Genomic DNA, 26,632 nt, shown 5'->3' with positions numbered 1-26,632 from the left:
CGATTTTTAAGCAGTCAAGAGACAACCTGACTGGGGGACTCCTGAAGCAGGGCCCAGGAGGGCAACGCCCAGCTTCGGAGAACACCTCTGCACAGCGGGGCTAGAAACTGCTAACTAAAAACAGCTAACTTTAAAGTGCAATTAATAATTTTCACAGCTAAAACTGGTAAGACAGTTTTTCCGCAAAGAAAGTTTCTCACTAAAGACTGAATAAATCTAGAGCACTGTTTGATGCAGGGTTCACTCCGAGTCCAATTAAGTCAGTCTCCCTGAAGGTGAGGCCCCACCATTGATCTTTTTTTTAAGCTCCCCAGGGGATTCTAAAGAGCTGCCCAAATTGAGAACCTCTGGTCTAACAGAAAGGGGGCCACTCAGCAGTTCTGGAAACCTGCATCCTACCAATCTGCTATCGGTTGTCTCTGGGACCCTGGATGAGTCACTTACGTCTCCCTGAACTGACCGGAACAGCAGTGTCCAAATTGTGTTTCTTGTTTCCAAAGTGGTGCCTTAGGGAAGAGGGAGTGGGTGTTTAAAGGATAAATAAGTCTCTTTGACTATTATTTCCACCAGAGCAGCACAGATGTGTCAGTTGTAAACCTCAGGGGTTTGCAAAAGATTTTGGACAAAGAATTCAACTGTTTATAACAATTTTTGAAAGCCTGTGAATTAGGTAAAACCAAATTCATCAAGAGACTTCAAAATCTTCAGTGTCCTTCTGTGGCACGGAACTGAAAGTGAGTGGTGTATTATTTGGCAAACTACAGCCACAAAGTGGGCCTTCCCCACACGCTTTAGATGCCAGCTCAGCTCTTAAAGTCTAAGACACCATCCAGTCACAGAAAGAGCGAGTCACGGGGCTACAGCATCCTTCCCGTCATTTAATAAACTTTGCATAGCAGGCAATATTCTAAATGCTTTACACATATTAGCTCCTTTAATCCTATCACAATCCATCCTGGGAATAGCCACCCTATGAGGTGTGGTTATTATTCCCATTTTACAGAGGAGGAAATGGAGGCACAGAGAGTCTAGCTGTTGGAGGTTACCACCTATTAAGGGATGCAGCTGGGAGCAGGCTCCCTGCTCTGAGCCATCGACCCCTGCTAAGCTGAATCCTCATGCATGCTCCACCCGCCCTGGAGGGTACACGGCGACTCAGATCTGCTCCTCCGCTCTGCAACCTGAGTTGTAACCAGAGTGATTTTTTCTAAAACAAAATCTGACCATATTTCTTTTACCAGCCTAACCTCCTCCTTCGTAGGCTGGCTCCAGTCTATGAGCCAGTCTGCAATCTCCGATGTAGTCTCTGATTCTCTCTCCACATTCCGTCACTCCAAATCCCACCCACCAAACTATGGCACTTGTAGCTCATCATAAACCACCATCCTTTCCCTTACTCCCCCTCCACCTGTCTCTTAGTACTCATCTTAAATATCACCTCCTCCTGGAAGCTCCCACTGGATCCCGAGCCCAACCCTACTGCAGCATTCATCAAATTGTGCGTGTCTGGTCACCTGCTTGGGCGATGATAAACTGAAAGAATATTCTGGAACAAGGGAGCAACTTTTAGGCAGTGCAGGTGAAAAGGAGATTTTATATGGCCCATGTGGACAGTGACCTGATTAAGACCAACCTTGAGAGCTAAGTCAGGTTGGAGTGAGATTCTGGCGTCAAGGCAGACCCAGGAGCTTCAATTTGAAATGCCTCTGCACGGAAGAACAAGGTGACAGCTGGGCTTAAGGAGCGCCCATCCCATGGCATTCTGCACTGCACTACAAGAAGGAAGCACTGGAATTTAAGAGGCTCACAGAGAACTGTCCTGAGGCAAAGAAGGTCTAGGTCAGGATGGGACTGATGGGCCTAGAGGGGAGACTAATGACTTCACAAGACATTTCAAAGAGCCGTATGAGGCTGGAATGGGCTGTATGGTGTTTGAAATGGAACCAAGATCATAACAGACAATACAAATCTGTGGAAGTGACATGATCAAACAGGATGTGGCATATGTTTATTTTGAAAAAGATACAAGGACCCCCTTCTCCCTCACCCTCTTCTCTATTCAAAACAATCCCGTCAAATGCCATCAGGTAGGAATTCATGGTTTGATGTACAAAGTCCGATCGGAGAACCTTGAGGAGAGAACAATTCCTAAGTGTCACATCAGCATCAAGGGCCTACTACATCAGCGTCAGCGGTGAATCTCTAAGAGAAGTCAGAAAGATCGCACGTAGTATGAACGTGACGCTTTAAAGCATCTCAAATCTTCAATTTAATTGCAAACACCCATCTATTTCATCACTGCATAGACTAGAACCTTCAATGACTCCCTACTGCCCTGGGTCTCCTGGATACACACATGGCTTGTGGGTCCTGCATGATCTAGTTGCTACTCCTTCCTCAGGGCCCCCTCTTGCTCTTTGTCAGCGGTCCCAATCTAGGCAGCCTAGATGTAGGGCCCTGGGAATCTCACAAGTGCTCCAAGGAAACCAAAGGGACAAGACACTGCCTTCTCTGGCTCTACCTGACTTGCTGAGCCTTATGGCCCTATAGGGCCAGTTTAAAACACACACACACACACACACACACACACACACACACACACACTTCTCTTCTAAGTGATGGAGACTCCCCCGCCCCCACCAAGATTAAAAAAAACAAAAACCATGCACCACAGTTGTCTTTCTGGAGGACTGAACTGCTAAAAACCACACATTTTCTTTGCCTCTTATGCACTGCTGGAACGAGTGTACAATCCACTATTGCTGTATCCTTTGAACCAGCGACCAAAGGCTAAGCATGCACGTGGGAACAGGGAGAGCTGTGTTCTCCACCTGCTTGGCTCAAGGAAGGTACCAGAGAGGGAAGGGCAGGCTATGGCTCCTTTCAACATCCCTTGCCCACCCCACCACACACACCCACCCTCCCACCCCTCACACGGTTTGTCACTTTAGAAGGAAGGAATAACTCCTCCGTTTGGTATTAGCTCAGAGAATAACATTTTGAGTTTATATGGCAAATACACAGGGTTTCAGGTTTTACATGATCTAATAGTACAAGGCTACCTTCACCATGGTGTCAACGTACCAACACCATGGGGATTTTAAAAGTTGAGTGATTTATGTATGCATTTCAGATGGGTTAACACCAATCCTATTTGTTGCGATCTGTCTTAGCACAGAAAGAACACAGGCTTTAAATCAAGACCCACCTGAGTTCAGGAATTTACTACTATGTGATCTTGGGCACATTTCTGAACTCCCCTCACCCATTTCCTTATTTAAAGAACAAGATGAAACTAGGACACAGACAGTAAGGATCCATTCATTTAACGCATGTCTCAGAGTCTCCTATGTGCCAGGCTTATGCTGGACACGGGGGAGGTAGCAGAGAGGAAGAGAAAACCATGTTCCCAAACTCCTAAGGCTAACGGTCTAGAATGTGAACAGGTAACTACAAGAGTGCTAGACAGGGGAAGTGTGCGGGCCACAGGAGTGGATAATATGTACTAAATGTTCAGACCATCGTGGGTTACGGGAGCGCCCTAATGAGAGAACACGAGGAAGTGATTTGTAGTGACGGGAATGTTGTATCCCGATTGTGGTGACGATGATATAAATCTATATATACGTTGAAATTCATAAAACTGCACACCAAAAGGTTAATTATACACATAATTTTTAAAATAATAAAATGCGTAGCAGTGTCCAACATATAAAAGAACAACAGAAACCTAAGATAGTAATTACTTACACTCACTATTAAACGGCCTGGGGGAACCATGAGCAGGCAGGGCTAGTAAGAGCTCCCATACCAGGGAGACCAAGCCACACACTTCGGCTCCCTTCACCTCTGCCAGATGGGGTGCTCATCTTCCTCCCCTGTACACCTTCTGTTACTTCTCTTCTTAAATGACATCCCCTCTGAGAAGTCGAAGTTCCAAGGACACCTAACGATTACCTGCTGTGTTTAATCCCCACCACATCACCATAAAATGGGCATCATCATCCCATGCGATTTAACCAGGGCACAGTTAGGTAACTCCAGCGATGTGGTGATGCCAGGATTTGAACCCAGTTCCCAATTTCCCAGTACACACAACCTTGTGTCCTTATCTCCCTGGCTCCGGCACTTCAGCACCGTGCTCCCGTGCTGCTTATTAGTACTTGCATACACATCCTGGCCCATCAGCTGATTACCAAAAACGCTGACAGCGGCCCCGCGTTCATCTCTGGCAGAATCAGAAGACGTCGCTGGGGCACCAGCCCGGGATGCAAAGTTCTACGCCTGAACAATCAACCCTCTCAAATTTAGAGTAACATGCTCTTGACATAATGAATTTCAAAATTCCTATTTTAACAAATGTTTACCTTGGTTTTGCTCCAGAAGAACAGGAGTCAAACACGTACTCCACTTTAAGAAAAGCAGTATCAAACCCTTTCCTCTCTTACACACACTTAAATTTGGCAGCCATCACTTGTGTCTTAAAACGAGTAACCCCGAAGCAGTTTTCTTATTGCATTCTGATTTACTCCCCCCACAAAAAAAAACAAGAAAAAGTCTTGTACGTAACGTACCACACACACTCTCCCACCCCTTTTCAGGAAAACAGCTGCAGCTAGGTAAAGGGAAGATTTCAGAAGGTGACAAACTGGGAGCTTAAAGTTTACAGTTTCTCTTGCAGGATTTCTCTGAAGCAGGCCACACGTGCCAGCCTTCTTTTTCAAAAGTTGTAGAAACTGACTTTCAATAATATTTGCTTATTTTCTTCTTCCCATCTTCAATATCGTCTATAATGCTAGGACTTTAATGAGTTTTGACTGGGAAGGGTCCCTCGGGCCTTTCAACAAATGGAAGCCTGCTCGGAACAGAAATGTATCCACCACACCGACTACCGACAGCATCTCTGATCCAAGCGGCTTGCGGCCATCGATTCAGCTTCGGGGGCGGTTACAGCACAGCTGATCAAGGGGGTCAGAAATCAGTAGCCTCAACTGTAGCTCTCTTGAAAAAGGAGCACGTTACGTGCACCTCCACTCCGGCGAACCCACAGGCTCAAGAGCCCTGGTGAGCCATCTGGGAGGCGGGGAGGTAGCCCCTCCTACGGGGTGCTGACAAACAAGGGGAGATCGTAGACAAAACCTCAGACATTTCCCGTGGAGCCTACAGAAGTGCTGAGACGGGAGGCAGGAAACACAAAGAAAACCAAGGAATGAGGCTTGACACATCTGTGCCAGGGTCAGGAAGCCAGGGCGCTCTGTTGCCCCACTCGCTCCCCGGAGCTCCCGGCGTGCAAGCCCCCTTCGTCACCCCTCCCGCCGCCAGACAGCACGCAAAGCTCAGGGGGAGCTAAAACTGCCAAAATGATACATTCTTTTCGTGTTTTTTTCTCCTGCAGCTGGAGAAGAACGTAAGCGTCGCTAGTATTTCTCACAGCAACTGACACTGGCGCCCCCCCGTGGTACGTAAGTGAGCCGGCTCCAGGGCAAGCCGGGAACCTCAGCCTGCCTGCCCAGGCACCCCCGGCCTTGGCATACCGCTGCTCACTGCCTGCTCCGGGGGTCCCCAGCTAAGGGCTCTCGTGCATCGCATTACTCAGTTTTTAGCTAAATCGTCCCTCACAACGTGGACAACAGGTTTTTTTTTTTTTGTAATCCACGCACAGAAACTGCTGATAGAAAACATGAGCAAATGAGAACGTGTCACAGCCAGCACATCTTACTCCAAGTAATGACAACCTAGTCATATCTGACAACGGTAATAATCGTTCTAATCAAAAGTATCTGAAATGCTCAAAGAGACAGCTGAAATATGAAATATGGAATTATACTTGCTATTGTTAATGATGAATTCTGCCTTGAGATATTAGCTAATGGGAACATGAAGTCTGCTCCTAGCGAGGCAATAAATGAGTTACTGTGGGGAAAATATTTACAACAATGCCTGGCATATAATGAAAATCATATGACTGTTAGCTGTTATTATTTTAAAACGTTGCCTTTTCATCTTTATTGCCTTTAAATTATTTTTTAAATATTTAATATTTTTATAATTGCTAAATGTACACATTACATGGATATATAGCAGTACAGTTATATAGCATTAAATGAACAAACATGTTGGGGGTACACGCTCATACACATGGTTTGGAGATTGCTACTCTAGAAATAGTCTTCTATGGAAATAAGTGGTTCTCCCCTTAGCTGTCTTCCCTGAAGTTACAAGTAACTGAGCTCATTTGACACTCATCTTCCCTTCCGTACACCAAATGGTTCTGGAATTTAGAGATCTAAGGAGGGGCTCTATCAATAACATGAAAAGAGGATCACAAAGTGGAAATCCCACTTTGAGTTAAAGCCCATGGTTGTGTTTACAGAACACAGGCTGTTCTTGCCTCTCTCCTTGCTCACTGCCAAAGGAAAAGGATTACTTATTTCCCATTGGGCAATCCCAGAGTTGCCATGTTCTTCTAATTCCCCACTCTAAGCTACTATATGGTTTGATTTCCATAGTTTCTGGCCAGTTTTCAAGGCCTCACAATGAAGATGATAATTCAGAATCTCGAGGATCTGTTTTAGGCATTTCATCCACAGGGTTTGGTTGAAATCTCCAGTTCCGATCCTCAGGGTAACACAGCAAAGGGAGAAAAGCAAGCCAATGACCAAGCAGACGCAGGAAATTTGAGTAACTTCATGCAAGTCATCCCCAGGGCTCACCCTCTATTGCTGTGCGCTTGGCATCAGGCCCTTGCAGCGTACTTTGTTTTTTACCATACCTCTTTTTGACTAAATTATTAAGATGTTTTGTTCCCCAGTAGGAAAGAATGCTTAATTTCATAGACTTAAAAATGAGGACCGCTTCCTCCTCACGATATTATGATATGAAATGCAGATTTGTTTCAATCCCTCCACTTTATGAGCCAGTAAGATGCAGCACACATTTAGTAGTTTGGTTTTTGTTTTTAAATGGCAATTTAGTCCCTTTATTAAATTTTTATTTTTAAAAAGTTTTTATTTTAAAAATTTTATTCATGTATAATTGATTATATATTATATAATATATATAATTAATATACTCTGTTATATTCATTTCAGGTGCACAATATAGTGATGCAACAATTCTATACATTACTCAGTGCTCATCATGACAAGTATACCCTTAATCCCCTTTATCTCTTTTATCCATCCCCCCACCCTCCTCTCCTCTGGCAACTACCAGTTTGTTCTCTGTACTTAAGAGTCTGTCTTTTTGTCTTCTTTGTTCATTTGTTTGGGTTCTTAAATTACACATGAGTGAAATCATAGAATATGTGTCTTGCTCTGACTTATTTCACTTAGCATTATACCCTCCAGATCCATCTATGTTGTTGCAAATGGCAAGATCTCACTCTGTCTTACGGCTAATACTCGCTTGTATTTATATACACATACATACTACATCTTCTTTACCCATTCATCTTATCGATACTTCCATATCTTGGGCTGCTTCTGTATCTTGGCTATTGTAAATAACACTGCAATAAACATAGGGGTGCACAGATCTTTTCAAATTCAGGAGTTCATTTTTTTGGGGTAAATACCCAGGAGAATTATTGGATTATATGGTATTTCTATTTTTAATTTTTTGAGGAACCTCTATACTGTTTTCCACAGTGACTGCACCAATTTTCATTCCCATCAACAACGCATGAGGGTTTTTTTCTCCACATCCTTACCAACACTGGCTATTTCTTTTTCTTTTAGTCATTCTGTCCCATCTTTTTTTTTTTTCATTCTGTCCCATCTTAAAAACATTATTAAATAAATACTAATTTCTGAGAGACAGGAAATATGTTTGTGACAGTGTTGGTTAAGTTGTATTGTGGTTTATTCTAGACTCAAAAATTACCTCAGAAATGTTCTCAAACTAATTTTTTTGCACATCAGTAATGCTCCCTAAATTAGGTTACGGTAAGGGACGTCTGGGTGGTTCAGTCAGTTGAGCATCTGACTCTTGATTTCAGCTCAGGTCATGGTCTCAGGGTTGTGACGTCGGGCTCTGCGCTGGGCGGAGATTCTATCTCCCTCTGTCCCTTCCCTACTCAAAAAAAGATAGGTTACGGTAAAAACATAAGTAATGTGAAATAATACTGAAATGCAGCTGCAAACTCCACTATTAGAACAACAACAGATAACATCACTTCAACATTTACTACACGCAAGGTAGTATTCTAAGCACTTTTCATATTTTTTTTTCTTTAAAGATTTTATTTATTCAACAGAGAGGGAGATAGCCAGAGAGAGAGGGAACACAAGCAAGGGGGTGGGAGAGGAAGAAGCAGGCTCCCAGTGGAGCAGGGAGCCCGATGCAGGGCTCAATCCCAGGACCCTGGAATCACGCCCTGAGCCGAAGGCAGACACTCAAGGACTGAGCCACCCAGGCGCCCCACTTTTCATGTTTTTAACTTAGTTCAAACAACCCTTTGAGGTAGGAGCTATTATCCCCAATGTACAGATGAGGAAACTGAGGCATTGAGAGGTCAACTCATTTGCACAAGGTAACTAATGTCTAGTAAGTGACAGCACAAGGATTCAAACTTAGACACATATTATTATCCAATCAGAAGGCTTTTTCTTTTTGCCATGGTTTCACGCAACAGTTTTTCCATAAGTTAGCAAGAAAAAATGGACTATTAAGGACAATAAGGCGATAAACAATTTCATTTCCATTCTGTTCACCTGAGTCAGTAAAAGCTGTTACCCAGTTTCTGAGCTGACAGGAGAAAGTGCTAAATAACTCCTAAATCAGGGGCATCTGGGTGGCTCGGTTGGTTGAGCTCAGGTTCAGCTCAGGTCATGGTCCCAGGGACCTGAGATCAAGCCCCACATCGGGCTCCCTGCTCAGCGGGGAGTCTGCTTCTCCCTTTCCCTCTGCCCCTCCTCCCCACCTCTCTCTCAAACAAATAAATAAAATCTTTAAAAAACAACTCCTAAATCAGGAGAAAAATCATAATAGAAATGAGAAAATATTTAGCATCATATTATACTGAGATAATACACATCATTAGGAGCTATTCCTCCTTTATTCACCCTTTTCCAAGGAAATTTCTCTGCCACATTTCCCAACAGCTAATGGATAAAGAAGCAGCATGTCGTAAGAGACTAGATTGCCTCAGCTGACTCCAAGCTCCACACTTTATAGCTCTGTGCCTCCACTATCTCATCAATAAAATAAAGATAATGATGGTACATACTTATGTGCACAGTACCAGGTTAAGTGAGTCAATATTGGGCAAAGGACTGAGGTCAGTATTGTGTCTGGCACATGAATGCTGAGTATTGTATTAAAGAAAAAGGAAGAAGAAAAATTCTCAAGAGGTTATCACTCTTGCCAATGTTCTTCCTGTCTAAAGATGTGGGGAAACCCAATTATAGTGAAACGAGGAAAATTTTCCATCTTAGCACCATTTATTTTCCTTTAGCCTTCAGGTGTGCCCCATTGGGAAAAATCTACTGTGGAATCAAGTTCAGGTTGCATTCCCAGCTACTATGGACATCCTGGTCAAGCCTGGTCTTCAGAGAAAACCAACACCCACTGAGGAGGGAACTGTAAAACCACTCTGACATCAGCCTGGTTCTAAAGTCACCCTTCCTCATCACTGGCAAGAGTTCAAGTTCCTGGAACCAAGAGAGAAGAGTTTTGAGAGAAATCACTGTGCTCTTGCTTCAGAAAATCTACGGGCATAAATAGAAAGGTTATGTTTTCTTGACTGGCACAAAACAAAGACCTTAACTGGAGGGAAAATTTAGAGTAGTACATACAATGAGAAAAATAAAAGGCTCCTGCCCTTGTTTTTTATAGCTGACATCATTTCAGGAAGCAGACTGCCAAAGGAGGGCCAAATATTCCAGAAGGGCTGGAATCATCAGCAACCTTCATTTAATGTTCTCGGGAGTGAACGAGTCCTTCTTAGAGAAAACAAATGAAAAGAATGGCAAATCTTCCATTCAAAGAATTGAAATAGCCCCTTCCCATTTCCCTTTTACCTCTCCCCACCCCAATTTGATCCTACTTGCCTTGAATTCCCACAGTTCTGTTCTATCCTCCAAAGAGAAAGATAATCAGCTTTCCTCTCCCCTGCTGATGAGCTTGGCCACAATGTGGACACAGCCATCTCCTGTTATTGTAATTAGACACTGAACTAACAGATACTGAAACCCCATACTTTGATGTGTTTTGACTAAATTAAACAGCACAAGGGTGCTCCTGAGGAAATAGACTTGGAATGCATGTATCCACACTCTAGTCTTAAGCCAGAAACAATCTGTTCCAAATAGGCAGTCAGATGGGGGGCAGGGGGGAACGTCCTGATTATTGCCACCATGTCCCAAGTCCCACCTACACAACTCAGAGGACAAGAGCTTCTTCTCTTAATACTAAGACTCTAAGATGCCCTTAGGAGTGAACTTCTTCTCCCTCCTCAGAGAAGTCAGCTAGTATTTTCTTCTTTTTACCTCATTGCCAAAATGACCAGATACTTGGGAAATGAAAAGCAAAAGCTTTTACGAAAATTATGTTTTCCCTCTCAGGGGACCCTCAGTACGGCAGATAAAGACTACTTCAAATCTCCCAAAGCAGAGAAAAGCTAGTCATGGTGATTAGTTCCTACAAATCGTGATCTGGTTCATTAAAATGCCTTCAGTGGGAGGCAAGTAGGAGGCTACTGGATAAGGTGTTGCCCTCAACAAGCTTACAGCATCTTTCCTAAGAGAAAATTCTCAGAGCGTCCTTTGGAAATGCTAGCATTTTAGGTTCCCTCTTTCTTAGCCACCCACCCAATGTCCCCAACTCATCGGTGGCACCAGAATGTTAGGAGGCTTGCACATCGGCACAGAGACCTGTTCCCTACCAGCCTGCCTGAGGGATTTATGGCTCCTCACACGTAAACCACCCAATGGAGGCATAGGAAAATTCCACCCCGAACTTGTCATAGAAAATACCCTTCTCTACTCTATATCCTCTTCATCAGAGATCTCAAAATTTCTCTTCTTTTTCCTCAAAAAAGAAATATTTTCTTCATTTCACTATTTCATTCAATTCTAATTTTTAAAAAATCCATCTATTACTATTTTTGTAAGGGAGAACACTGAAATTCAAACATATCCCTTGCACTTCTTTAAGCTAAAATACTACAGTGCAGAGCATTTTGAAATTTTTATTTGTATCTCTTTTAAGTTTTATGATTTCTTTCAAATCCTGCTTCTTTAGCTCCCAGTGTGTTGCTTTTATATGTAGATAGAATCTGAAATGAACTTGTGAGTTCTTGTAAGTTGCTGCAGTCAAGAACTCAGCAAGTACTATAGGAAACAACACTCCTTCAGTAAATGCCTCATGGAAACCAGGAGAGGCCGAACATAGTTTATATTATTTTATCCACCAATTTTTTTAAAAGTTTGTTTTAAAATAAGAGGATTAACTATTGACTCCTTTGACTAAAAAGATTACTTGTCCAAATAGGATAAAATAATTTTCTATGAGTTGGCATGAGGGATGGATTAAAGTTCCCTTAAAATCTTTATACCAACTAATAATTATCCATAGGAGGAAAAAATTATCTTACTGCTACCCAGCTGCCCCAATGCCACTCAATATAAGAAATGTCATCATGTATAAACTGCAGGACATTTTAGGTTTTTTTTTTCAATTTCCAAGTAAGATGGTGATATTATACATGAAAGCTTTCTGGAAATATTTGACTTTACTAAGTTGATTGGTGATGAGAGGTCAAGAAAGGAGGGTAAAAAAAATTTTTTTAACATTTCATTTATTTATTTGAGAGAGAGAGCATGCACAAGCAAGGGGAGCACCAGAGGGAGAGGAACAAGCAGACTGTGCTGAACAAGGAGCCCGATGTGGGGCTCAAACTCACAATCCTGAGATCAAGACCTGAGCTGAGATCCAGAGTCAGATGCCTAACCAACTGAGTCACCCAGGTGCCCCCCTATTCACTTTTTTTAAAATGACAGCTCAAATGTCACCTTCTCCAGGAATCATTCTGTAATCTGACCCATTCCCTCTCCTCTGCTGTTTCACAAACCACTGGTCGCCCGTGTGAGTCAGGCTTCCAAATAACCTGGATTTTTAAAATCTTTCTCCTAAAACTCACTCCACTGTATTGCTGCTGATTTTTGACTCTTTTGCCTTCCTCAACTCAGCTCTAGGAGGAGGACTGGAACTGTACTGAGCTCACCCCCAAGGCAGACTCAGTGCTCAATACATATTTGGTAGTGAAGGAACAGATGCACAGAGAGGGGAAGGGGCAGAGCCACCTCACTTGTCCCCTGCAGATGAGTTCTGCTGCACCCTATACTGTCACCACCCGTTCTAAGCACCACCGTATTTGAGTTAACGGATGTCTTCTAAATGGGAAAAGTCACTGGCTTCTTTTAAGCAGTATATCCAGCACGGCCTGTTCCAAACTGTTCATTCAGAGCAGAAGCCAAAGTCCTGATAACAGCCTTCCAGGTCCTGCCAGATGGCCTCACCCCACTCTCACTGCCTTTCTGACAACATCTCCCCAATCCTGACTTCTCTCTCTGCTCTAGCCACATGGGCCTCCTTGCTGATTCTTGAGAACACTGTTCCTGCCTCAGGGTCCTTACAGTTGTCTACAATGTCAGAAAGCTCTTCCTCCCAATAGCGGCACTTCCCAGTCTGTGCCCGAACATCACCTTCTTAGTGGTACCTTCTTCTTCTCCTTTTTTTTCATATTTTATTTATTTGTCCAGGGTGGGGGGGCGGAGCGCAAAGGAAGGGGGAGCGGCAGGCAGAGGGCGAAGCAGACTCCACGCTGAGCAAGGACCCTGGGATCATGACCTGAGCCAAAGGCAGAGGCTTAACCCACTGAGCCAGCCAGGCGCCCCTAGTGGCACCTTCTCTAACCACCCGTGCACCTCACACTTATACACGCCTGCATCTCTGCCTTGTTCTTCTCCATAGCATTTAGCATCTGCCATGGGGTACATGTTAATTGTTGGTCTCCCTCAAGGGATGTAAGCTCCCTGTGGGTAAGGACTTTTGTCGCTTTTATTCCCTGCCAAATCCTCAGTATCTAGTTCCTGATACACACGAGGGCTCACGGGTTTACCTGGCACAGCAAGTCATGCTTTTCGAGCTTTTAAAAAGTAGTGCAAACAACAACCTAACAGACCGCCTGATTTAAAAACGGGCAAAGGGCTCTAATATAGAATAAATAAATATTGGATAAAGAACACTTGATGTTTCTTTTAAGAAGATATATCTGGCCAATAAGCACATAAAAAGATGTTCCACATTACTAATCATTAGGGAAATACAAAACCACAGTGAGATACCACTTCACATCCATTAGGATGGCTACTTAAAAAAACAAAACAAAACAAAATGCAACAAAACGCAACAAACAAACAAAAAAAACAGACACCAGAAATCAACAAGTGTTGGCAAGAATGGGGAGAAACTGGAACTCTGTGCATTGCTGGTCATAACGGAAAATGACGCAGCTGCTGTAGAAAACAGTTTGGCAGTTCTGCAAAAAATTAAACAGAATTACCATATCATTCAGCAATTCCACTCTGGCCACAAATCCAAAAGAATCAAAAACAGGGACTGACAGATATCTGTAGACCATGTTTATAGCAATATTATTCACTATAGTCAGAAGACAGAAGTGTCCATCGATGGACAAACTGATACAATAATGTGTACATGTAACAATGGAATATTAGTCTTAATAAAGAATGAAATCTGACACATTTTACAACATGGATGAACCCTGAAGACATTATAAGTGAAATAAACCAGACACAAAATGACAAATATCGTATGATTCCACTTATATGAGGTACCTAGAGTAGTCAAATTCATAGAGACGAAAAGTAGAATAGTAACTGCCAGGGGCTGGGGGTAGGGACTAACGGGGGTTAGGGTTTCATAGGTACAGAGTTTCAATTTCAGAAAAAGTTCTGGAGAAGGATGGCAGTAATGGTAACAATGTGTGTGATGGTTAAATTGGTTAAAATGGTAAATTGTATGTTATGTATAATTTCCCACAATTGAAAAGAGGCAGCACAGCTCTTGCCTTAAACTCTAATAAAAAGCCTAATATGTAAGGCAGATAAAAGGGAGGTAGCCGCAGCTGAAGCAGGAAACGGAGGGGTGGGATGTGTCCACTCTGCTTGGCACCTCCTTGCTGCCTCCTGGAACAAGGACCCCACAGAGAATCAGAACGATCACAGGGGAGAGTCACGGCTCCATGCTAAAGGACTTAGGCACTGGTTTCACTGTTCTTTTTTTTTTTTTAAGATTTATTCATTTATTTATAAGAGGGGGTGGGGCCTCAAGGGGAAGAGGGAAGGGAGAATCTTTTTTTTTTTTTTTTGAGATTTTTAAAAATGTATTTATTTGAGAGACAGCAAGAGAAAGAGAGGGGGTGGTGAGGGGCAGAGGGAGAAGGAGACTTCCCACTAAGCAGGGAGCCCACACGGGGCTCAGTCCCAGGACCCTGGGATCATGACCTGAGCCGAAGGCAGACACTTAACTAACTGAGCCACCCAAGCGCCCTGGAGAGGGAGAATCTTAGGCAGGCTCTATGCTCAGTGGGGAGCCCGACTCGGGGCTCGATCTAAAGACCCTGAGATCATGACCTGAGCCAAAACCAAGAGGCAGACACTTAACTGACTGAGCCACCGAGGTACCCCTGGTTTCACTGTTGTTAAACAAGGACGTTAAAAAGTTACTCCTGGCCTTACTTGTAGGAGGAACTTAGCAACAAGGAAAAATGACATCAACTGGACTTGGGCCAAATGTCAATGCTGACTAATTTTTACAGAAATCACTTCACATCCGGTGGCAGGGGAGAGCTATCAGGGCAAAGAGCAACATGAAGTCACTAGCACCCAGATTTAATTATCATCAATAGCTCACATGCTCTGAGCCCTTTTCCCTAATAACACAGTCCTTGAAACAATCCTGTCAAATAGGCATGAAGGAAAATTGTGTGATCTCTCATTTACAAATGGATAAAGATACAAAATTCAGTGGACATTATCCACAGAGAATCCCGAAAGTGGGACTGACTTTAGAATAACAACTGCTCACATTTATCAAGGATTTATTAATTTATTAATTAAGACAGTGGCTCAACATTTCCATGGACAACGGATGTCATACTTCCAACCATTCTTTTCCTACTACACCTGGTAAGAGTAACTATTATTATTCCTTTTTCTAGGGAACTAAGGCTCAAAGAATAACTATCCTAAGATTAACTAGTTTAATGAATGGTGGACTGTGATGGATTGCTCTGAAGCCTGCTATCCCAGAGCCTGTGCACTTAACCATTATGAGTCTGTACCGCCCGTCTGAGTCCTTGACCGCGGCTCTTTGGGAAAAGCCCAGTCAGCGCTTCCTTCAGCCTTGAACACAAGTGCAACTGTGAGTCTCCACAGGTCACTGTGTTTCTAAGCTGAACTAGTACGAACAAAATAAATCAGTGGTCTTAGTCCCTGTGCATAAATGCAATGAGATACTATTTCTTACACTGAGAAAAGATTTCTAGGTCCTTTACAATTCTATAAAAATGTATATACAAAAATATCCTCAAGATTATTAGAATAAAAAGTCACATTTGGATCATCTCATTCAATGTTTGTTTTCTGTAAGCTAACCAATCTGCTGGTGGCCAGAGTACCGATTAGTCCCTATACTTTTCTGAGTGTTTCTTCAGAACTTTCTGAGGATGTCTGCTTTCTTCTCCAGAAACTGAAGAGAGAAGAAAAGCTTTGTGGTTTGTCAACAGGGCATTCAGCCTGCAGGGCTGCCCCATGGGATGCAAGGGCGTTTTGGGCCAAGTGGAAACAAGGATTAATTTGGAAGACATCAGGCAGAGGCTCCCACTGGACAACTCGAACAGACAGGCAAGTGGAAGAAAGGGGCAACGCCATGGCAGGACTGTAAGCCAACGGTGAGTGTTCCTTCCTTACTTCGAGAGAAGCTTCCGGAGACCATCTCCTTCACAAAAATCTTACAGTGACTCCTGTACAACCACCAAACAATAATAAACATATATATATATATAGTATCTCAACAAAACCTATATATGATATGGGTTAGGTTATAAGAACCTAATAAACACCAGCTCTTCACACATGCGTCACCTCCAGTTTTGACTGCGTGATACCCTGAGTACAGACAGGCCGCTCCACTGACTCTGGGCACATTGCTTTTCTCTCTCCCATTACAGACGGGATTCAGCTCTAGCACCTCACCGGGGGCCCAAGTGCCCCTGTGCCTCTCACCTGAGACCTGGGGGTGAAGGAGGGTCTTACCGAGTTCTCCTTCAGCTGCAGCCCCTCCCCATTGGGAAGGGAGGACCGTCGCTTAGCCGAGTTCCTGTTCGGGGTTGAGGTAATGGCCCCTGCTTTCTTCTTCACAGTGAGGACCTCACAGCTGGCTTGGTCTTCATTATGTGTGCTCTTCCCGGCATTGATAACCCTGCAGAAGAAGCCAGGAGAGTGGTCAGACGGTGAGTTCTGGGAAGCTCAGAGCTCAGTCTCAAGGGTCAGCCCAGGCAGTCTCCACAACTGGCACAAAACTAAAGTCCTACCTAGTGCATAGGACCCCGTGCTCTTGGTATTTTATGTTCCCGAGTAAACGAATTTTTCTAAAATGGAATTATATTAGTACATATTAAAGCATTTCCTAAAACACCAGGTGAGCCCAGCTCACCTTTCCAGGTGTCTGACAGGTGTGAGCAACCCCACCAACCCATTTTGGTCCAAACACAGGAGACAATCACTCTTTTGGCGATTACCTTGAAGATTGATGGGCAGGCTGGGGGGATTCTGCTGATAAAGAGCAAACCCCCCATCAGTCTTACCAAAGAACAAGGCAGTGCGGTAATTTACAGCACATTGTAAAATCCAAGAGAACAGAGAGCCACATTTCACTACCGCCGTGCCCACTTTGACTTTACTCACAGAGAAGTGAGTGCATCAAAGGTGTGTTCTTTTTAAATTATCTTTAATCCTTCATTTTTTCTCCCCTAGAATAATATTCATGACATTGCCCAATTACACTAGGCTACAGGGCGCTCTAATTTGGATATGTGAGCCTTTGATACTATAGCATGTTGATAATGCTTTGGCTTAATTGCTAAATGTTATCGGCACAGGAACGCCTTAGAAGAACACGCCACATCATTCATCTACCTCTTCTGTATCAGGTGACTGCAGGTGAACTCTTGGGTTTCACCATCATTTTCTTATTAAGTAATTAATTAGCAGCTAAAATAGATTTCCCAAAAGAGAGAGCTCTCTTTAATTTGCCATTGGCTGTGTTTTCTTTTCAAAATTTTAACAGTGTCACAGTAGGTGATAGAACGAGTGTGGAGGGGTGGAGAACAGAACTCAGTGGCAAGGAAAGAAAAGATTTTTGTTGTTGTTGTTTCAAGGCACGATAGCTGGAAATCTGGAAATCCACTCTGTAAGCGTGATGTGTACACCACTCTTGTCAAGCGGCTTGTACTCCCTCCTAAGTAGAAGATAATCCTTTTCAAATAATTTTTTTTTACTTTTGAATTCTGAGATAATAATAGACTCATTAAATTGCAAAAACAGTGCAGAGAGTTTCATGCACCCTTCCCCCAACTGTATTATTTGACATCCCCACAGTAAATATCACAACAAGCAACTGACACTGATGAAATATTGTTAATCAGACAGCAGACGTTATCCAAATTTAACCGTTTTTAATATCAAACAGCTCTCGGTATTGAAAACTGTGTAGATTTCCATGAGCCAATGCATACTCACCACAATTGAACAGAAAACAGAAAGCACATGGGGATCCAAGTGGCCCAAGATCTAAGGGAGGATGTTTCAAGCATTCTTCTGCCAAACCTTGGGAGTGTATGGGCATGTTTCAGATGTCTTAACATTTGCTTCATTTTTCTTAAGGATTTTATTTCCCAGAGCGAATGAGAGAGAGAAGAGGGGGCACACACGAGCCCGGGGGGAAGGGCAGAGGGATAAGGAGAAGCAGACTCCGGGCTAAGGAGGGAGCCCGATGATGCAGGGCTCCATCCCAGGACCCTGAGATTATGACCTGAGTCGAAAGGCAGACACTTAACCGACTGAGCCACCCAGATGCCCCTTAACATCTACTTTAAATTTATTTTTTTTAATGTATTTTAAAAAATTTTGGGGGAAAAAAGCAATAATTCAGAGGTTCATTCCCATCTGTTACATGTGAACACAGAAATGTTCATGGTCTATATTTCAGGGAGCTTTGGCATAATATGCCTTCTATCTTTTCTCTTTGACTGGTATCACTTGATTGGAAGGAGAAATTTTTTAAAAAAATATATCATTTGCAATTACTTATCTATATGTTATATGAAAAAGACCATACCTGTCATCTATTATTGCCCTTATTTGAAATTTTTTGGTTAATTAAAGCTGCTGCATAATCCTTACTGGGTTTATTATAAATTTCAACTTAAGCATATATTTATACACAAAAGCCTACTTTTGCTTATTTTCCATATTACATTTCTGTGCAAGATTTTTAAAAAGTAGATTGCTGCGTACAGCGTTTGAAACTCATTGTCCTAGGGGCCTGTGCAGGGAGGTGGGGAGCCTTGTGACCTCCGTGAGGTCAAATCTGCCTCTTGTGTTAATGACACACTCTTGCTGATGGAGGGATGAGGTGGGGAGAGATCAAGGCCTAGTTTTCTTTTTTCTTTTTTTTTTTTAAAGATTTTATTTATTTATTCGACAGAGATAGAGACAGCCAGCGAGAGAGGGAACACAAGCAGGGGGAGTGGGAGAGGAAGAAGCAGGCTCATAGCGGAGGAGCCTGATGTGGGGCTCGATCCCATAACGCCGGGATCACGCCCTGAGCCGAAGGCAGACGCTTAACCGCTGTGCCACCCAGGCGCCCCAAGGCCTAGTTTTCTGCCCCACCTTCACTCTCTCTCCTTCAAGGAGGCAATATTTTCACATGGTTTAAGTTAAAATGTAATGTCCTATGGTTTAAGTTACCGTGTGGCTACCTGCATGGAGACGGTTAACACTACCACACTTACCACCTAGGCTAAATCAATCACTCCAGGTTTCACAGCCAGGAAGTGGTGCAGCTAGGATGCGGAATGACCCCCCCACCCAACACAACCCAACCTCTTCCTATTACACTCGGGGACTTTGCACCGGCTGTGGTGGGCCAGGCTGAACAAGCAGAGTAGGGAGCTCAGTACCAGGCCTGACAGAAATGGGAACACGCTCCCTCTTCTGTAACTAGTGGAGCAAGAGCCCAGAGGGAGGATGAGGGATGGATGGTTCAGATCTGCCAGTCCTGACAGGCATCCACATGTGGTCCCTCGGTCTGTGGCTGGCAGAAAACACGTGTTTGTCTGGAGTCTCCCTCTTGCATCTACCCCTGGAGAACCAATCCAGGCCAGATGAAGGAGGTTTGAAACACCACATTGCCTCTTCTCAGTCCCCGGCAGTGACTTCCCAAGCAACATGTGAGGGGGGGCTGCCGGCTGGCTGGGGATGATACACTCCCCATGCCTCTCACATGCACGTCTTCCCTACGGAAAGCGGAAGTGGAGGTTTGGCTGGGAGAAGCAATTCGTGACAACCGTCCCCTCCCTACGCTGTACAACATCCTAGCTGCTATTTCCAGAACTTGGCATCACCCTGACCGCTGGCACCTAAACTTATGCTGTAGTCAAGTCTTTTTGTAACAAAAAAAGCATCACTGGTCTCCAATAGCTACATGCCAGGCTGACTCATCGGCCACCGCTGTTTTCCACCAGTCAACAAAGCTACTATAATTACATAAATCCTGAATTGCCGTCACCTGAAAGGGCTTTACCTCCTCTCTCTCTCAGTGGATATTAAACTCCAAAGTTGACCTAACTTCAGCAAGAAACCTTAGAAACTTTCTTTCATGCACGAGCAGCCTGGGGCCCTGGAGGACTCTGACACGCACAAGGTCACGCAGCTAAATACAGCAGGGCCGTGAACACACTTCTGAGCTCCCAGCAATTTCTGCTTTAGCTCTCAGTTGTTTTATTTTCCTATTGTGTATCTATTCTTATCGGCACTTGGTTCAGAGGGTTGTACTGCAATGACTCATCAAAGCCAGAGAACTGTGACAGAACAATCCCTGGTGGCCTTACTTTGCCATTTCACGTTGAATACTGCTTGTGAATGACACTAATGAAATATCAAAAAGTCAGAAATGTCGCCCTGGTGGGAAGACAGCAGCCCCAACCCGGAAAGCCTGTTTGGTCAGATATCTGATTATTGTTCAGATGTTGAAGTCACATTAATTTAAAGCCATTGCCTTTAAAAAACAACAACAACAACAGCAACACAATTCTTGTCCCATACTGTATATTATTTCAAATTCCTTATTCCAGCTTTAGTAGAAAGACCTGGTTTTTTTCTCAACTTACTTTGGCTTTAAAAAGCTCGGCCTCTATCAACTTAAATATTTTATTTTGTTCTTCAAAGGCAAATGATCTGTTTACAAAACGTAAATGAAACCTTTAATTCCTCTAAAAGTAAACTGAGAAACACTGTTTCCCCGAGCACAGAGGGATCACACTATTAATAGATTCAATCATTTTATTTAATCTAAGCAGCTGTATCAGTGGCTACACTCGCTTCTTATCTTCTGCTCCGGCATGAAGATGTGCATTCTTTATCTTAGCATTATTTTCCAACTGCCTACAAAGAGGGAAACTAACTCCCTTGGAATTGAACTGGAGGCAATAAAGCATAGCAATTAAGAACATGGGCTCTCTCCCCAGGACACGGCACACAGCAGGTGCTCAACAAATATTTGCTGAATGAGTGAACGAAAACCAGAAATCAATTCTGCAACTTCCGAGACGTGGAGTAATAACAGTACCTTACATTTGTTGAGAATGAACTACGTGCCAGGACTGTTGTTAGCATTTTACATGCAGTAATTAACTCACTTAAGCCTCTTGTCAGCTCTGTGAGTTAGCCGCCACTGCTGTTCTTTTTAAAGGTTAAATCACAGCTAGTGGATAGCGAAGTGTTCAGCCAACCTACTTAACTTCTACAAACCTCAGTTCTTGAGCACTACTTCGTGGATTAAATTCTAGGAGTTGCTAAGTTATGTGTGTGTTGGGGGGGGGGACTTCTGGTCATCGATAAAGAATTGGAAAAATTTGAAGTTCTGATTAAAATTCAGGTGGGAGAATTGTTGGAGGATGAATGCGAAGAACAGCTACTGTCTCCTCCATATGAAGTCCGTTCTTTCATCTCCTAGACGACCATGGCACATTAGCCCCAGGAAAGAGACATGTGATGAAGTTAAATTCATTTTAGGACTTCGTCTACCTTCCATTGTACCAAAACACCTAGATTTCTCCCTCTTGTAAAAACAGGTACACACAGCATTTGAAGGACTTGGAAGTCAGGAATCCTATGCATGTATCAGATACAGCTTGAAGCTATGACCTGAGGACCAGGCATGAATGTGACCACGAGACCACAGCTACAGCAAAACCTATTTAAAAGGAGCAAACGATTCATTCTGTGCCCCTGTCATTATATATATGTATTTCAGCTTTAAAGTCCTGGTTTTAATTACAGCTGTCAAACTATCAAGTTATCTGCCTTACCATCTGCTCAAAATTTTGACTACAAGGACACTTATCTGATAATATGACACAGAGAACAGGTCCCTATTACTAAATTCAGACAAGTAAGTACTCTCAAGTATACTCCAGCACTGAGCCCTGTCACAAAGGACACAGGCCCAGAGAACAAGCAGTAGAACCATTCTCAAAAGGATTTACAAAGACAATCAACAGAGCAGAGTCCCAGCTGACATTTTCTTTGAAGGATTCCAGGCATCATTTTACGTGATGGCTGTCAACTTCTTCCTCACCAACCTCCTCCCCTACCATACGCTCCTGACACGTCACAACAGGGACAATGGTTAGACAGACCTAGTCCAAACCTGGTCACTGCTAATTACTAGTCCTAGCTGTGTGTTCTTCGGCAAGTAACTTTCTCTCTTTAAAATGGGGATAATAGTCCTCTCTGATCAGAGCAGAGCATGAGAATTAAATGCCCCAGCATGGAAAGTATTTAACAGTGTCTGGTACTCCGTATATATTATTTATTAATATTAGATCCAATACAAAGTTAGCTCTTTCTTCTGTTGGGCCCGAGGGACTTTATGCAGTTGTGAAAGTCTGAGGAGACTCTTCCCCCTCCCTCCCCTTTAGTATACCTCTGCCTGCCTCAAGGACACATGGCCACCTCCACACATCCAGAGCCTTCAAGTGGCATCGCATGACACTTCCCAGAACAGGGACCTTGAGCAAGGACATCTGCTCCTCTGAGCCCTCTTCTCAAAATTATTGCAACAATGAAGCCGCATGCGACAGTGCTCTGTACACAGGAAGGCTCTCACAGATTCGGGACGGTGCTGTTTCTAGATTCCCATCCAGACCTGCCCACAGATGCCATTTCTGGATCCCCAGGCTCCCGGATTGAAAAGCTCAGGTCTCAGATCCCACAGAAGAAGACCAAATACAGAATCTGGCTTGGTTGTTTTGGTTCTTATTATTATATTGCTTTGTTTTTAAAAGAAATAAAGGTCTGAACAGTTTAGGCTATGAAGTTTACACTAGTGTTACGACTGCTGAGCAGGCAGTGATTACACTGGCTAAGAAGGAAGTAGTTTATAAAGGCCATCAGGTGAAGTGAGCTATTGCTGATTCATATATAATTGAGAAGCAGGCAGCAAAAGGCTGTAGGGGGAGGGAATGGAAATGAATCATTTATGGAAGACCATACACATAAACTATCGATGATTAAAATTCTCTTTTCTAAGTAACCTCCTAGGCAATGTTTCGTGTGACTCTCTGAAGTGGTTACTGACCTCCCAAGTAAGCTGGAATAAAAGGACAACTTAATTCCTAGCTCCAAGGGAGTTAATAAACTCTCATTCTTGGTATACTAGAAAACCATGGCTCTGACCAGGAAGCTAAGCCTTTGATAACAGCCATCAGCAAAAACAGCAGGATGTCCATCAAGAATAATGGCTTCTCCCAGACAGTTTCAGCCACCTCTGGGTAGGAGGGAGAACAGGAGGTCATCCCAGCCCATTCAGTTAACAGTCGGTCCGGTGTTACAAGGGAGGACAAGGGATGTCAGGAAGTGGAATTTTCTGGGGTGTTAGGCTCTCCCCTTTTGGAAGGTGACTAAATACCAACACATGGAGGAGGCAGGTGGTTGAGAAGGAAGATAAACACAGGTGGGAAAAGAGCACATCCATGCACATCTTCTCCATCAGGCAACCTCACACCTCTGGTTCCCAGGTCCTGTCCGTCATGAAGGGATACGACCAATACAGGGATGCTATGGGATCTCAAGAGCCACATTCAGCCCCCAGAGAGGTTACCATTTTTAAATTTTTGCCCACAAAATATTTTTTTAAAAAGTGAACCAGTAGGCATGCCTGGGTGGCTCAGTCGGTTAAGCGTCTGCCTTCCACTCAGGTCATGATCATGATCCTGGAGTCCTGGGATTGAGCCCCAAGTCAGGCTCCCTGCTCAGAGGGGAGCCTGCTTCCCCCCCCCCCATGCACTCTCTCTCTTTTGCTATCTCTCTCTCTCAAATAAATAAAATCTTAAAAAATAAAGCAAATTAGTTGCCAATATTGAAAAATTGCGATTTTACATTAAAATATTCATTTTCCTATTTCTCTTGAAAAACAGTACGTCAGGTTATACACCTGTCACAGTCTCCTGCAACAACAGAGGTAGGACATATTTTCCCTAGCTCACCCCAGACCTCACTCTACTTGTGCCATTGAAGTAACCAGCCTGGACCCAAGGCATTTGATTCTGCAACCCTGTATCCAGATCTCTGGGACATCATAAGTAAACCAAGAAAATTATTAGATACGTAGTATACTGACTGAAACCATTACTTTAAAAATATTCACTGTGTAACCACATAGGGATGAACCAAGAAGACTGGGATGTGGTTTCCACTCACGGAGCCCGCAGTCATCTGTAGTTGGGAGACCTCCTTACAAATAACTATGGTCTGCTCAGATTGATGCCATGCTCAAGGTGTGTGTCACAGGGATCTGAGCATTCAGAAAAGACAACTCTGCAACAAGAGTCAGGTAAAGTATCAGAGGACATGGCATCTGGGCTCAGCCTTACGGAATGAAGGAGAAAATCGACAATCAGAAAATAGACAAGGAAAGGCTCTCCAGGCAGAGGAACAGCCTGTGAAAGCAGAGAGTGATACAAACTTTATAAAGAGGGTTTGGGTGTGGCCTGAGTCTAGGTTTGGTGAGGGAGCTACGAGAGAACCAGACCATGAAATTCTATGGAACTTTATCGTACAGAGCTTATGACCCATGGGGAGAATCTAAGATTGTTTAAACAAAGGAGTCATAGGATCTAAACTATTTAGGAAGATAACAGTAGTGGCTTAATGGAGGTTGGTCTATAGAGGATGACTGACGAAGGCGACAGGATCAGCCAGGGTCTCTTATAATAGTCCAGGTGACCAAGAGGCCAGGAATCAAGCACTGGCACTGGGGAGAAGTGAGGGTTTCAGAGGAGGTGAAAGAACCGAGAATTCCCAGGAAGACCTGTTGGACATGGGTCAGGGAGGAGAAAGCGCAAAGAGGAGCATTCTCAGGTTCCACCGGCAGAATGAGCACAGGAGGTGCAGCAGTTATGAACGGAGAGGAGAAGATGAAACACCGCGTGCGGCTGGGGAGTGCTGGGGGAGGAGATAACAAAATTGCTTTAAGGTCAGTGCACAGAAAATTCTTGGTACCAGAAATCAGAAAGGCTGTGGCAGCCCACACTGACCTAACCAGGGGTCAGCAAACTATGGTTCGTGGGCCAAACCCGGGCCACTGCTTGTTTTGTATGGCCCCCAAGAATGGTTTTTACATTTTTATGTATGTGAGGGGGAAAAAATTGAAAGAATATTTTGTGACCTGTGAAAATTATACGGAGTTCAAATCTCAGTGTCGATAGTTTTACTGTTTTACTGGAATACACCCATGTTCATTCATTTACGTATTGTTAATCGTGACTTCCCCGGTACAATGGCAGTTCATAGTTTCGACAGAGACTGCCTGCAAAGCCTATATATATTATTTACTATCTCTACTTTTACAGAAAATGTGTGCTGACTCCTGAACTTAATTAACTATTCGACTGAATGGTCTAAAATTGTTGTAGGTCAAAAACAGTCGAATACTGACAATTTTGCATTATTACATGTAATACAGAAGTGAAGCAGAGAAGAGAGCTATCAATTTGGACAGAACTTAATGTGCATCTTGGTGTTATTAATAACATTAGCTTTGGATATACTTTGCAGCTAGCATTTGGGGGCCATCACTAGCTTCTCACCAATATAACGAAATAACTGAAGATTAAAGGACAAACACTCAAGCTCAAAAGCAGCTAGGGTGTTGTCACACAGATCTCCCCACATACTTATCAATGTTTTCCTCTTCCTATTGGCTATTTAGAAACGAACTTTCAACAGAGCCAAGATAAAAACCAGAAAGCTTCTGTTGGGCATTTCCCTTCAATTATTCGCCAGGTCTTTTTGGCAAAACCATTAATATCACCGAAGTCCAACTTCCGCATTTAAATAAGGAAGTCTGCATGTTGTCCGATGCTGGAGCAATTCGCACTCAAGGCCACAGTGCCGCTCGGTTGGGGTCAAGTGAAAGGAAAATAAAACCTACCCAAACGGACATCAGGTTTGGAGATTTTGCATTAAATAAAGCCAGCATAAGTTTCTGTTGGCAATTAAAGAAAAAAAAAGCAATGTGCTTGGAGCTACTATTTCTAAAGATAAGGTTTCCTTTATTTATTTACCAGATATATCAGAACTAACAAAAATATCAGAGAAATGTATTTTTTTCAAAACAAAATGAAAGTTAATCTCAAATGTGTAACTTAAAAACGTGAATTTCAAAAAGGCTGAAATTGACAAAATGAAACCAAAAGATAAAAATACTCTAATCTCAACAGACATCAAATAAAATACATAACTTTTTAATCAGCCGTTTCCTCAAAAACTTGATACAATCTTGGCTTTTCCCTTGCTCAGGGATAAACAAAGTTCTGGACAATCCAGAGCTCCCCTATGATCCTTTTTAACCTTAAGGCAACACAAGAACAATAATTTTATACAGAAGAGGGTTGTTTGGTGGTAAGAAGGATGAAACTCTAACTTGAGAGTTCTGAATCCTGGTTTTAGAAATGATCTTTTAAAAATGTGCTTTTACAAGAGAGGGGAAGCCCACTCGTCCACCTATCCTCAAATGCATGGGCTGAGCTGCCTGGACACATAACAGAGCAGGTAATGCCAAGAGGGGCAGGCAAACAGGTTTCCATCTGCTAGAAATTTGGGTGGCAGTTAAGAGCAGAGAGACTCTGGAACCAGATTCCCCAGGTCTGAATGCTAGATCAGCCAGTAAGTACCCGTGTGACTTACACTTTATCTCTCTATGCCTCAGCTTCTCATCAGTAAGATGGGGACAGTGAGCAGTACTTTCCTCTCAGGATGGT

At 43.3% G+C, this 26,632-nt stretch overlaps 1 protein-coding gene across 2 annotated transcripts in view; it reads right to left on the bottom strand.

Annotated features, from left to right (window-relative positions):
- Nucleotides 1-26,632, bottom strand: part of PPM1H (protein phosphatase, Mg2+/Mn2+ dependent 1H) — a 254,361-nt gene that overhangs the window by 144,139 nt on the left and 83,590 nt on the right. For both annotated transcript variants that reach the window (XM_087869003.1, XM_045789684.2), the window contains exon 2: nt 16,344-16,509. In XM_087869003.1, coding sequence (XP_087725129.1) covers nt 16,344-16,509 — 166 coding nt within the window. The remainder of the gene's footprint in view (nt 1-16,343; nt 16,510-26,632) is intronic.

This window comes from Ursus americanus, chromosome 17 (assembly GCF_024610735.1).
Source record: "Ursus americanus isolate L20-20 chromosome 17, mUrsAme1.1.p, whole genome shotgun sequence".
NCBI lineage: Eukaryota > Metazoa > Chordata > Mammalia > Carnivora > Ursidae > Ursus > Ursus americanus.
This window is presented reverse-complemented; position numbering and strand designations above follow the sequence as displayed.